At 33.6% G+C, this 14,289-nt stretch overlaps 1 protein-coding gene across 3 annotated transcripts in view; it reads right to left on the bottom strand.

Annotated features, from left to right (window-relative positions):
* The window catches only part of UNC80 (unc-80 homolog, NALCN channel complex subunit), a 223,592-nt gene that overhangs the window by 135,687 nt on the left and 73,616 nt on the right, over window positions 1–14,289 (bottom strand). For all 3 annotated transcript variants that reach the window (XM_007086070.3, XM_042997540.1, XM_007086071.3), the window contains exon 22: window positions 10,842–11,014. In XM_007086070.3, the coding sequence (XP_007086132.2) occupies window positions 10,842–11,014 (173 nt within the window). The remainder of the gene's footprint in view (window positions 1–10,841; window positions 11,015–14,289) is intronic.

The raw sequence follows: 14,289 nt of genomic DNA, 5'->3' as shown, positions 1-14,289 counted from the left end.
AAATCTTGAACAATAGTTGGGGTTAAAATCCTTTACAGTATTTTACTGTTTGAGGGAAGAGTATGGATACTAATTATAGACTTCATTTATTGAAATATGTAATTTTAAAAAATAAAAACAGAATACAATAATTTCCAATCTAGTGAAGGAAAATAAATAAAACAAAGCTAAACCAAACCAAACCAAATCAATAGAAATAAAACTAAATCCATCACAATCTAAAAGAGGATATAAAATAGAAATAAGAACACATATACAATGAAATAATGAAAATGTGTGATAAATAGGCAAAAAGAAGTGAGGTTAATCTATATCAGCAATCATTAATCTGTGCAAAGGTACTAAATTTTCCAGGGGAAAAGGTTGTTAAAGTAGTATAAAAAATTCAGTGTATTTTTTTATGAGAATCATACCTAAAACACAAACATATAGAAAAGTTGAAAGTAAATTATTGGCAAAAGGACATACCAAGCCAATGTTAACCTAACAAAATGATTTCATCTGTATTGGAATCAGAGAGAAATCTATCTTACTAAAAATAAACTGGGTCACTAGCTAGTGATAAAAGGCTCATAGCACTAGATACTTGCCATACTTCTAAACTGCTACTAAATAAATATAGATTGTCAGAACTACAACTATAAATGCCATCAAATTTGCCATCAGTGTGAAGATTTAAACACAACTTAGTATCCAAACTCTATACAGAACTTATCAAACTCAACACCCAAGAAACAAATAATCCAGTGAAGAAATGGGCAAAAGACATGAATAGACACTTCTCCAAAGAAGACATCCAGATGGCCAACTGACACATGAAAAAATGCTCAACATCACTCATCATCAGGGAAATACAAATCAAAACCACAATGAGATACCACCTTACACCTGTCAGTACGGCTAACATTAACAACTCAGGCAACAACAGATGTTGGCGAGTATGCGGAGAAAGAGGATCTCTTTTGCATTGTTGGTGGCAGTGCAAGCTGGTGCAGCCACTCTCGAAAACAGTATGGAGGTTCCTCAAAAAACTAAAAATAGAACTACCCTACAACCCAGCAATTGCACTACTAGGCATTTATCCATGGGATACAGGTGTGCTGTTTCGAAGGGACACATGCACCTCCATGTTTATAGCAGCACTATCAACAATAGCCAAAGTATGGAAAGAGCCCAAATGTCCATCCATGGATGAATGGATAAAGAAGATGTGGTATATATATACAATGGAATATTACTCAGCAATCAAAAAGAATGAAATCTTGCCATTTGCAACTACGTGGATGGAACTAGAGGGTATTATGCTAAGTGAAATTAGTCAGTCAGAGAAAGACAAAAATCATATGACTTCCCTCATATGAGGACTTTAAGAGACAAAACAGATGAACATAAGGGAAGGGAAACAAAAATAATATCAAAACAGGGAGGGGGACAAAACAGAAGAGACTCATAAATATGGAGAACAAACTGAGGGTTACTGGAGGGGTTGTGGGAGGGGGTTGGGCTAAATGGGTGAGGGGCATTAAGGAATCTACTCCTGAAATCATTGTTGCACTATATGCTAACTAATTTGGATGTAAATTTTTAAAAATAAAACATAAAATTTAAATTTAAAAAACCCCACAACTTAGTAATCCACATATCAAACAGTAAGAAGTAAATAAGAATGGAGATTTGAATATAAAATACTACACCTAAGAATTGGAGACTGCACATTCTTTTCAACCACAAATGGGACATTTATGAAAATCAATAATGTTCTGGTTCATAAAACAAGTCTCCATTAATTCAAAAGAATCAGTATGCAAAAACAAACTTACAAATCAATAGCAAATGGATGCCTAATAAAACCTTGGAATTTATAAACTGAAACACACACATACACATCTAAATAGCCCATGGGTCAAAAAAAAAAAAAAGATTAAAGAAATTAAAAATTACTTAAAAATAAGTTGTAGCAAAAATACAGCTTATCAAAATTTATGGTGTGTAGTTAAAGTAGTATTTGAGGGAAATTTATAGCTAAATGATCAGTTTTGAAAAGGAAAAGTGAAATTATTAGCTCAGCAATCAGCCAATAAGCTAAAAAAAATACAATGAATTCAAAACAAGAGAAGAAAATAAAGAGCAGGACGTAATGAATTTGAGAACAAAGATAACACAGAATCAACAAGGCCATTAAAAAAAAACTAATAAAATTGACAAATATCTGGCAAGCCTAAACAAGAAAAAACCCCACAATTTTAGAAATAAAAACATAGAATAACTACAGATACTGCAAAGATTAAGAGCTAATAAGAAAATGTTATGATAAATTTTATGCCAAAAAACCCATGTAAATGTAGGTGAAATTGACAAATTACTAAAAAAATTAAAATTACATTGATTCAGAAGGAAGTAGAACTTTTGACTAACCAATTAAGAACTGAATTTCAATTTGAATTTCAGTTATCTCTATATTTATCTATGGACTTGATATAATTCCAAGAATAAATCAAAGTATTTTTATGAAACCTGACAACCTAATTATAAAACTCACAGGGAAGAGCAAAGAGCCATAAATAGCTTAGGTGACATTAAAAGTTCTAGCTATTAAAACAGAGTAGTTTAACTTAGGGTACAAGGGGAATAGAACAAAAAACAAAAACAGAAACCCTCAAAATTACACTCATGCATATATGGAAATCTGACACATAATTAAGATAATACTATGAATTCAAAGCAATAAATGAAATGAATTCTCCGCACATCAGAGAATAAAGTAGGAACTAGTAATATATTATGCTAGGATAATTATTTTCCATGTGGATAAAAAAGGATTAAGAAAACAATTTCCTATCTTATACCAATCACATGGTAAGTTCTAGCTAAGGACTTCGGTGTGTAATGCAAACTTTAAAACTTTTATAAGAAAAAATAAGAATATATTTATTGTCTTGGAATTTCTTTAAAAATCTGTTAAAAAAAAACTGCTAGCCATAAAGAAAATTTTAATGAATCAAATTAAAAATTTCTCTTTATTAAAATTTAGTATAAGGAATAAAATGAAAATGAGCCACAAAGTAGGGAACAGAAAATGGATTCTTATTGACAATATCTACATCCTTTTAAAATCCTCAACAAAATTTAAATAATCCTCGAAAAAATAGAAAATAAACACATGGGATCTTTTGCCAAAGTGAAACGTGAATGGTAAATGGTATAAGAAGACATTTCAGATTTTAGGTTGAAATATAAAGTGTTGTTACTTTAATTCATCAGACTGGTAAAGATAAAAATGTTGGACAATACAAGACAAGAGCACAGAGCAACAGCAGCTTTTATTACAATGTTGGTGCCAGTAATTGCTGCAACTACTTTGAAATACCCTTTGGTATCCTATAGTAAAATTATGATTCAGTAATGCCACCCACGCATGTATTTTGAAAACTGTAAATCAAGGCCCATATGCAGTAACACTCACGAAGGCATTGTTCAAAATAGTCAAAATTTTGAAAAAATAAAAATGTCCATCTAACATTGAACGGATATGTAAACTGACATATTCAAACAAACATCATTCACCAGTGAAAATGATTGTATTGATGCTAAAGCATCAACAAAGGTGAACTCAAATGAAACACGGAACAAAAAGAGGATGGTATAATTTAATTTAAATGAATTTTAGAACTAGGCAAACAAAACAAAAAGAAACAATGTATTTCCTAGAGATACAAGTGCATGTGGTAAAATAAAGAAAGCACAGGAAAGATAAAATAAAGTTCAAGAGAGCAGGGTCTTCTGGGAGATAGGGGGTATATGATTAGGGAAGGGAATCCAACTTTAAAAAACTGGAAATGTCCTATTTTAAGGTAGTGGTGGATATGTGACATTAAAACTTTTTTTCCCCTTCAACTCTTCATGTTTATGATATATATTACTTTTATGCTACATTTCATAGTTAGGATCTTTTTAAAAATTCAATAATATAGAAATAGCACTAGAATCAAGTGAATAATTTCATGATTTAGTTTTGGTTATTACTGAATTATTTCAACCTTTCTTATGATTCAAAAGAGAACACAATATGATTTCACTTTGATAGTTCCTCGTAGGCATGTATATTCCTACTTCCCTGAAAGAAGCTAATCTGCATTGATCACCAAGTAGTCTTATGATGGAAAGCCCTGTGTGGATCAAATTCGATGCAGTGAACCTGAAAGTGTGACTATATCTATGGGAACCAGTGTTTCGTTTTCTCCCAAAGACTTCCAGTTTATTCTGCTTAACTGGTATAATTCTTTTTTTTTTTTTAAATTTCATTTATCTGGTAGATTTTCTTTTTTTAAATTTTTTTTTCAAACGTTTTTTATTTATTTTTGGGACAGAGAGAGACAGAGAATGAACGGGGGAGGGGCAGAGAGAGAGGGAGACACAGAATCGGAAACAGGCTCCAGGCTCCGAGCCATCAGCCCAGAGCCTGACGCGGGGCTCGAACTCACAGACCGCGAGATCGTGACCTGGCTGAAGTCGGACGCTTAACCGACTGCGCCACCCAGGCGCCCCTAACTGGTATAATTCTTGATAGCATCCCCTTTCACTCTCCAAAGTGCCTCAGTTGGAGAAAAAACTATACAATCGTTCCTAAAGCTATCTATTTATAAGGCTATGTAATTTACCAAGAATTAGGTTTTCTCCATCCCAGACCAGAGAGAATTCTATAATATCACTGACTTTCTTGCCTTCTTGGAATTTCTCCTAATGCAAAAGACATTATTACTAGTGTTATTCATGCTAATAAATTAGAGATCACTATGTCTGTTCATGTTATATATTTAACTGACTAAAAAAGGACACAATATTTCATCTGAACTATACAGAAAACAGACAGAAGTGCCTTTCGTTAGAACTGTTTAATTTTTCTATTTTTGTGCTTGCAGATTACATAAACCTGGAGACAAATGAGGTTTTTCTAAAACATGTCTTTTCTAAAATGCTTTACAGTTGTGTCTATTAAATTTGTACTAAAAAGAAAGAGCGTGAGGCAGAGCTGTGCTGGACTTAAAATTAAACCAATTATCCCCAAGTTGAGTAGTCAGAGCAATAATGACAAGAGAATTGTTTAAAACCAAACCTGCAGAAAGACTCGGAATGTTGACATCTCTAACATTTCTTTCATTTAATGATACTTTTTAATTCTGAAGAAAATTGCAAATTTGAAAAAGTCACACTTACAATCTATGATTAAGGCAATAAAACAGTGAAAACTTCTGAAATAAAAATTACATCATAATGCAAAAAGTGTATTTAAGCTGCACTTAAAAATAAATGCAACATCCAACAGAAGCAAACAATAAAGGAGAGAAGGGAGAAAGTGTTGGAATGGATTGTGATGATGAAATGAACACATTTGTCTTTCCCTCCTCTCCCAAATCCTATGTGATGAAATGGCAGAATCAAGAAGTATGCCTATATCCGTATCTGGATCTGGATCTCATCTATGTATCTATCAATCAGCAATCTATCCATCTATGTCATTTATATTTATACCTACCTCTATGTTTCTATATTCATATTTCTATATGGTAGAAATACAGATATTTCTATATTCATCTTTCTACTTGATAGAAATTTCTATCCATATTCACACAATTATACCTATATGACAAAAACCACAAATGCATTGTAAAACATGTAAGACATATTTTAACAGTGAGACATTTCTGAAAGCCAGGAGGAAGATGAAATCAGATATTAAGTGAAGCCAAATACAGAGGAAACAAAGCTAAAAATACATTTAGTGGAGGGCATTTGTGAAAGAGTAATTCCAAGAAACTCTTAACCCAGATGAACAGGTATGCAGTTGTCATACCTGGGCAAATGACAGTAAATACTGAAGGCTACCTTGAGTCAAGCACACAGGACACACAGCTCTGTTCCTCTTCCTCAGGATGCTTGTCACAATTCATCAGTGATCCGTTCCTTCACTTTTCCGTACTTGAGAAACTGGATTTAAGTTATGCCCTTAGTTGGGGACTGTTCCCTGAGCTGGTTCCTTTCCTCTCATGTGAACAAGGTAATAAATGTGAAAGTGCTTTATAAACTATCAAGTATAATGAAAATGTTACTATGGTTATCCACTACTGCCACCATCATTACCTCTCCCTTTTATTCAATGAGCTCTACCTAGATTCTTTGTCTGATAATGGAGACTACCACACTCCTTTAAACCTTTACTGATTCTGGTATCTGGAATTGTCACCTCTGACCTCTGTATACTCCTTGGCCTTGACCTCGAATCACAGACTCAGGTATGAAAGGGAATCATACAAACCACCCACTTCTTGTGGCCCCTCTGTACAGTGGCCCCCATTGAATCCAATCTAGTGACAAAGAACTGATCACTTCTCAGTGGAGCTACCCCATCACTGGACATCTACAATGATCAGAAAATGCTTCTTTTCTTTGAGGCTCAAAGACACTGCTTATAAACATCAAACCCCTTTATTTTATTTCTTACCATGAGATTTATAAGATTGAGAAGGTCAAGCAGGGCCAGAGTAGGTTCCAAAGGAAAGGAAGAAAAGAGAATCTAGTGGTCTGGTAACTATCTGGCAATAGCCATATTTTGGGGAAGTAAAATAAATTTTAAGTTTCCAGTGGGATTCAGCCCAATTTAGGGGTAGGAGTCAAGCTACAGGCAGGAGAAGAGTGTACTTGTATCTGGAAACCCCTGTAACCTCATCTCCTTGAAAACTAAGCATTATAGCAGTTGGAAATCAAATAGGTATGAAACCTTTTGGTAGGAGGGGATGAAATGTCAACACCAAAGAGACTTGATTATCAAAGTATTGATCAGTATTCCTCTTAAAATAATCTACATTCAGAAACCAGTATTCATTTGTTCTATTGGGATTATTTTTCAAATCTTTAAATGCTCTCTTTGTGACAAGCCTCATATTTCTCCCATGCCCACATATCTTATACAATTCCTAAGTATTACATATAGGAAGCAATTATTCTGTTTTCATAACACCAATAATTGTTAATAAAAGTAATCAGTCCAATTACTTCACTAAAATGTTTCATTTGCCAGTAATAATGCATTAATTGAGATTTAATTCTTAATAGTTTTGTTTTCATGGATGGGTTTTGCAAGGAGTCCGTAAAGCTTCTAATATTATTTGTTAAATTTTGTCTACAAGTGCACTTCTCTTGGGAAAATTTCCAGAGCTTTAATCCAATTCTAAAAGAGTCTATGTCTCCAAAATATTAAGAATCACTGGTTTAGTGGAGCCCCTGGGTGGCTCAGTCCGTTACAACTTTGGCTCAGGTCATGATCTCATGGTTTGTGAGTTCAGGCCCTGTGTCGGGCTTTGTGCTGACAGCTCAGAGCCTGGAGCCTGCTTCAGAGTCTGTCTCTCCCTCTCTCTCTGCCTCTTTCCCACTCATGCTCTGTCTTCTTCTCTCTCAAAAATGAATAAACATCTTAAAAAAAAGAAATACTGGTTTAGAGAGTGAATATGTGGTATGAATCTTTAAAGAAAAACTCCTATATTTTCTGATTATGAGTTCATCATGTATTCGTGTGTAAAGGAAACTTTTTAAAGGATTCAAATGCTTTTGGACCATTAAAATTCATAATAGCTGTTTAAATGTTATCATGCCATCATTTTCCAAGTTGTATGGACAGCTGTGTCTATATCATCTTTCTACCAGTTTTTCAAAAATTTGAAATAATATGATTTGTTATTATCATTTTCCATAATCTCATTAGGCAGTTGCTTGAGAAATTTGATCCCCCATCTTGTCTAAAAATCTCCCAAAGTAGCTATGACTTTAAGATTGACACGAAAATAGACATGACGGTACCTTTGGAACATTACAGCTTAAACCACCTACCAGTAAAGTGCTAACGCCTAATTGTTACTGTGAGTTCAACTAACTTCTGTCATCTTTACTTTCTTACTTACATTTATCATGTATAAAATACAGAATTTATTACTTTTGCATGTTTTAAAATAAGTTCCTATAGTTATCTCACATAATTTTTTAATGAGACAACCAAAATACAGTCTTCAAAGACACACAGAGATCTAATCTGGCTCTATCCTTTGCTAGCTGTGTAGTCCTGGACTGTTAGTTGGTCTTTCTGAGCTTCAGTCTTTTTTTCATTTGGAAACAGTAGGCACACAATAAATGTTAATCATTAGTTTATCTACCCTAGAATGCTGTACAGTAAGAAGGCTGGAAAACAGATCACTAGGCAAATACAATCTTCAGTAAAAAAGGTTCAAAAGAAGTTGTTTTGTTGCATCATTATTAACAGCTAGCACCATGCTTGGTACATGGGAAGCTCTCAATAGATATTGGTAGAATTAATTAATTATATGATGAGTATCTTTTAAGCCACAGTGGGCCATATCTTTCAAGCCACTTTTTAATTCCACCACTCATGCCACTTGATATAATTAATATGCAGAGAACTGCCCCTCCTCTGTGACAATATCCACTTTAAAATTATTTACTATGCAGGGAGGGGCCAAGGAGTGCTCCACTCCCCATTACCACCATCTCATTATTACCCTGTTATTCTGACTTCCTTCTATTCTTAATCAAATCCTGCTGCTTCCACCACTAACCAACATCATGTAGTGGTGTCTGACATTTTATTCCCTGTCAACACTTTCTAATCATTTGATGGTTAGAATATAGGAATTTATGGACCCGTTAATGAGCATTTCTTAAGTGCAAATAAGATGGAACATACTTAATTGGGTGTTAATATTTTTGATGAACTGGCTGTTCATATACTTACTCCTTATGTGAATGTTCCATTGTTTGTCCTTTTCTTATGAATTTGTCACATTTGTTTATTTTAATCTGCTCCTTTTGGAATAGGTCAGTAGTGATTAAAAAACATCATTGCGCAACTCAAAGGGGTGGCAGGCTAGTTACCATTCTCCCACTTAAAAAACAAGGGATTGGTTCCTTGCCTTGTCAAACTCTTGCTTTAGACAGGCACCTTGTTTTTGATTAATTGTCACCAGCCTCAGCTCTCCTGGAGGCTCATGATTCTTCACATTTAATAGTCACCAAAGCAGACATCAATACACATTGAACATTTTGGAATATATAAATATTCACAATGGCCAATATCTGGGAATGGGGAACTGACTGAAAAATCTTATACAACAAGTAATCATTTTGGGGGATTACAGTGGTATTTGTGTTTCAGGCTTAAATGAAACCACCTCTCTTGCTAGTCACTATCCTGAGAGCAAAAGCTGCAAATGTCACCAAAAAAATGTCATAAATTACATGATTATATTTGGATTATTTTCAAAGGTAAAATATGGGTGGCCAATGATCAGTTATTCATGTGCTACAAAATCTGGAAAACAGATCATTTATAGGCAGGCTTAAAGCTTTTTGTTTTAAAAACAGTCTATTTTAGTTTGTATTTTTTAAAAGAGAAAATAAAAGACTTTTATTGTTGATGCTTATCTGGTATTGAGTACCCAGAATTTACACAGTGTATGAAGAATTTATTAAACCAGAGATAAATAAAGGAAATTGAGAGACTGAGTTCAAAACTCATATCTGGGCCTAGTTTACCTGACAGAAGCCCTTTCTAAAGAAGATTCACTTTATATTCCTTAAACCCTTGCCTTTGTGTATAATAGCATGAAGTTCAAAGCACTTCTGCACAATTAATTTAAATTGATCCTTCATATCTTTCCTCCAATTGATAGACAATTAAACAACGTCTCAGAGATGTTTAAGTACTAATACATGACAAACCTAAAACTAATAATAACAAAATAATAATAATGACCTACTTTATTGAACAGTTATCTTACCAGGCACTGTGATGAAGGCTTTCTATTTAATGCCTCATTTAATCCTCACACTAGCCTGAGGAGGTAGGTATGTGATTATTACTCTTTCATTTTACAGAAGTTCGTCTGGTGAATGTTAGAGTGATTTTGATCCAGGTAGTCAGATTCTAAAGCCCTCATATCCTTTTAATCATAATGCTATACAGTCTACTTCCCAGTACATATTTATTAAAATTTGTCCTTTTCTTTTTTTCATCTCACCACCTTTCTTCCTTCTTTTGCCATTAGTGCTGAGAAAAGCAATCAAAAAAATAAACCCACAAAAACTATACGATCATCTCAATAAATGTAGAAAAAGCATTTGACAAAGTACAACATTCATTCTTGAAAAAAACTCTCAACCAAGTTGGTTTAGTGGGAACATTCCTCAACAGCATAAAGGCCATACACAAAACACCCACAGCTGACATCATACTCAATGGTGAAAAACTGAGCTTTTCCTCTAAGATTAGGGCCAAGACGAAAATGTCCACTGTCATTTTCATTCAACATAGTATTGAAAGTCCTAGCCATAGCAATCAGACAAGAAAAAGAAATAGAAAGCAACCGAATTGGAGAAAGAAGTAAACTTTTTACTATTTGCAGATGACATAATGCTATATATAGAAAACCCTAAAGACTCACCAAAAATCTACTAGAACTGATAAATAAATTCAGTAAAGTCACAGGATACAAATTTAATATATGGAAATCTGTTGCACTTCTATGCACTAATAATGAAGTACCAGAAAGGGAAACTAAGAAAACAATCCCATTTATAATTGTATGCAAAATAATAAAATACCTATAAATAAGCTTAAGCAAGGAGGTTTTGAAAGACCTGTCCTCTGAAAACTATAAAGCATTAATTAAAAAAAATAACTCCACAGATAGGGTTAAGATTAGGGACTCATGCTTTCCTCCATTAGCAGTATTAATTGTAATGGGAGATAGAGTGGGCAAATTCTTCTAACAACTTACAAGATCCAAAGCAGCTGCCAGGATGGATGCATCAGGTATTGTCCCTGGCTCACAGCAGTTTAACAGAAATTGAAAGCGCTTCATGCCTTGTCGGATTGCTCCAAGATTCACCACGTTTTTGCTTTTTCCACCATCTTGGTTGGAAGACAGATGGTCATCAAAACTGTGGCAACCTGTAGGGGTTTTCCCATGGTGGAGGAATGAAGGAGAGAGAGTATAATGGGTCATAGATTGAAAAAGAGCTTCAAAGTTATAACACTATGTTTTCTGTAGAGTTGGCCTGAAAACTTTCTCCCTGACTCCACCTCCTTCCTTTCCATCCTAATGCCTGATTTAGATGTACCATGGCTTTTGGGAATCTGGTGACACATAGCATATGCATGTGCAGAGTTTTACATGAATATAGGATCTGATCATTTTGCTACCAGGTCTCTTCTCTAATACTAGCAAGAAACCTTAGTATATTTAAAATGATTCTTCTTGTAATCGACAACTAACTTCCATTTTATGGACGATGCAAGTACTGTGCAATTTTAAATCTATTATCAAGGACAGGATATTGATAGCTCAGTAATAATACAAAGAATCACTGACTTTTGGAGTTGTAAGAATCTTAGATGTTGGTCATTTAATTCCAGGATTTCTAAACCTGGCTGTATGTCAAAATTACCTAGTAAGATCCTGAATCTCATCCAGACTTTCAGAATCAGAATTTTTAGAAGTGGAGTGTAGGAATTTGTGCTTTGTAAGCCTCTCAGAACATAATGAGGCAGCCAGCCTGACCCAGCACTGTGACCAGAGATTTGGGAACCACCGATCCCTCCCCACACTTATTTTTCCATAATTAAGCTGCCCATGAATAAGAATCAGTCTAGAGCTTATTAAATATAGAATATCAGGTCTCATCACTAGAAATTTTGATGCCATGTCTGGGGGGATGTGCATATTTTAACAAACACTCCACATGATTTATTGACCACAGAAAGTCTAAGGATCATACATTAAGAAAAAAGTGATACAAAGTATTGTTTTTCATTAGTTTTATCCGTAGGCACATTTGAAAAACCTAAATATCTCCTGACTTTACTACAGTTTCTAATATATATCTAAAAAATTTCCTTTTATAAGGGTATTATGCTGAATATTGTTTTTAAAACCCAGTCCAAGCCCCTTCTCAGGATTCTGAAATGTACCTGTGATACCTGAGAATAAACCCCAAGGATGAGAATCACTGATTTAGAGCTTCCCTTAATTTCTGTTCACACCACTCATTTGTGGTTACCAACTCCAGGTTGTCATTGAGAAGTCACAGATCGGATCTCCAGAAATGACTTTCCCACCTCTTCTGTTAAGAATACCCTGATCCCTTCTACCTATTGCCCTACTTTTCCTACCTGCTGCCTCAGCACAAAGGCACATGTATGTATGTCTGGGATTTATTGAAAAAACACCTTTAAAAAGCATGAAAGATAGGTGAAACAGATATGGAAAAATTTGATCAAATTTTTGTTTGATCATGGGTCATGAATATTTGGGATCCGTTAGACCATCCTTTTTACTTTTTGTCTATGTTTGAAAATTTTCATAAGCACAAAAATGCCTCATGATATAATTAAAAGATCATTATCAAAATTTCCCATATTTCAGTCCTTATGAGCATACTTCCTTTACAGATGCAAATGTTCCATATTCAAAATTCCATATTCAACATCTTCAGCACTTTTTTTTCCAATTAGTGTGACATATTTTTTATCAATTATAAAATGAAATAGCACACAAAAAATCTGATGGTGTAAACAATTTGGAAGACAGAATCTCAAATGACACAAAGGAGGTAGAGCTAAAAGCTATAGATAAGGAACAAACACTTCCTGGACAGCTGCCTTTCAAAATGCTACTCTATTTGTTCACTGGGCATTATCAAAACTACCAGAACCAGTAACTTCCTGTTATTTGTCCTATCTGTATGTCACTTTATTAGTCATTGATATACAGTCTTTTAAGTTGCACGTATCAGCAGAAATCTCATCTGTTAAAAGAATAACCTTAGCAGTGCCTTTAACTTTTATAAAATAATATATTTTTAATGAATCCAGTTGTTTTATGATTTGTTACTATAAGTAAGATTTACAATACATTAGGTGGCAACTGCCTCAAATTTGTAATAGAACGAATATATAAGACAGGATGTATGACCAGTAAACTTATTCTTATTTAACCGATTTAGTAAAGACAGTTGCCATCATCTTATTAAAAGGAGGCTTAACAATAATAAGCTTTTCATCATTTTTCTCAATATTTATTTGACAAGATAATGAATTCTAAAAGAAAGCTATTTAATATTACCAAAGGAAGTACCATTTTGATCAAAAGAACTTCAGAAACAATATGATTAAAGAGTCTAAGTAAAATAATGAAGAGAGAAGTGATCAAAACAATCTTTGTCAGGAAGAACATATATTCTTTGCTTCACAGAATGATGGATATTTATTCAGGTATGAAGATCAGTAGAATCCTATGAGCTCAGGACATATGAATCACGCTTGTAAGAAAAAGCTATTTATAATGGAAAATTTCCATTGTATCTATATAGCATTAATGGATAACCATATATTTGCTACCATAGTTTAGCATTTATTACATGCCAAATAGTGTATGAAATATTTTATAATTTATTTTATTTTTTGTAATAGTCCTTTAAGATAAATCTTTAAAGATGATTTAAGAAAAAGAGAAAGAAAGAGAATGAGAGACAAGAGAGCAGTAAGAACATAGACAGAGAGATACACAAAGAAGGGATAGGTTAAGTAGCCCAGTCTAAGTTCATGCAAGAGAAAGTTATCAAGTCAGGATTCAAATCCAGACCTAATGACCACAAGCCTACGCTCTTATCATTATGCCATAGAGCATCCTCAAAATACACAACTGTTCATGTTGAAGGAGGTTAGAGTTTTCTATATTGCTGAAGGTAGAGATTATGTCAGGAAAACTTATAGTAAGAAATAAATCAACATTGTACATGTTACAAAGTGATTGTAAAATTGTTCCCAGTTGGCATTCCATATTGTAATCCTAAAAGAAATGTTAAAAGTAATTTGGCTATAGAATACATCTCCTGTCAATCTTTTATATAAACTTACTAGGATGTAAGGATGCCTCTTGGCTTCCTTGGACATAATGATTTTTTTGTCTCAGTACATTCTAGTTGCATTTATTTACTATCTTTTACATTAAATTTACTGAGGTATAAGTTATAAATTTATATAGAATACAGTTTTTATAATGTGTTAAACTTAAAAAGGGATACTTCAAAATATAGTATTTCTTTAAGCAGCTCTTTCATGGAATTTATGGCAGAGCTGAGCACATAGAAGATTTTCAGTAAATTTTATTAATCAGTTGAAAAAAAAATTGCTTTAATAAAATATCTTCCCTCAAATGAAGACAA

Source organism: Panthera tigris, chromosome C1 (genome assembly GCF_018350195.1).
Source record: "Panthera tigris isolate Pti1 chromosome C1, P.tigris_Pti1_mat1.1, whole genome shotgun sequence".
NCBI classification, from domain to species: Eukaryota; Metazoa; Chordata; class Mammalia; order Carnivora; family Felidae; genus Panthera; species Panthera tigris.
This window is presented reverse-complemented; position numbering and strand designations above follow the sequence as displayed.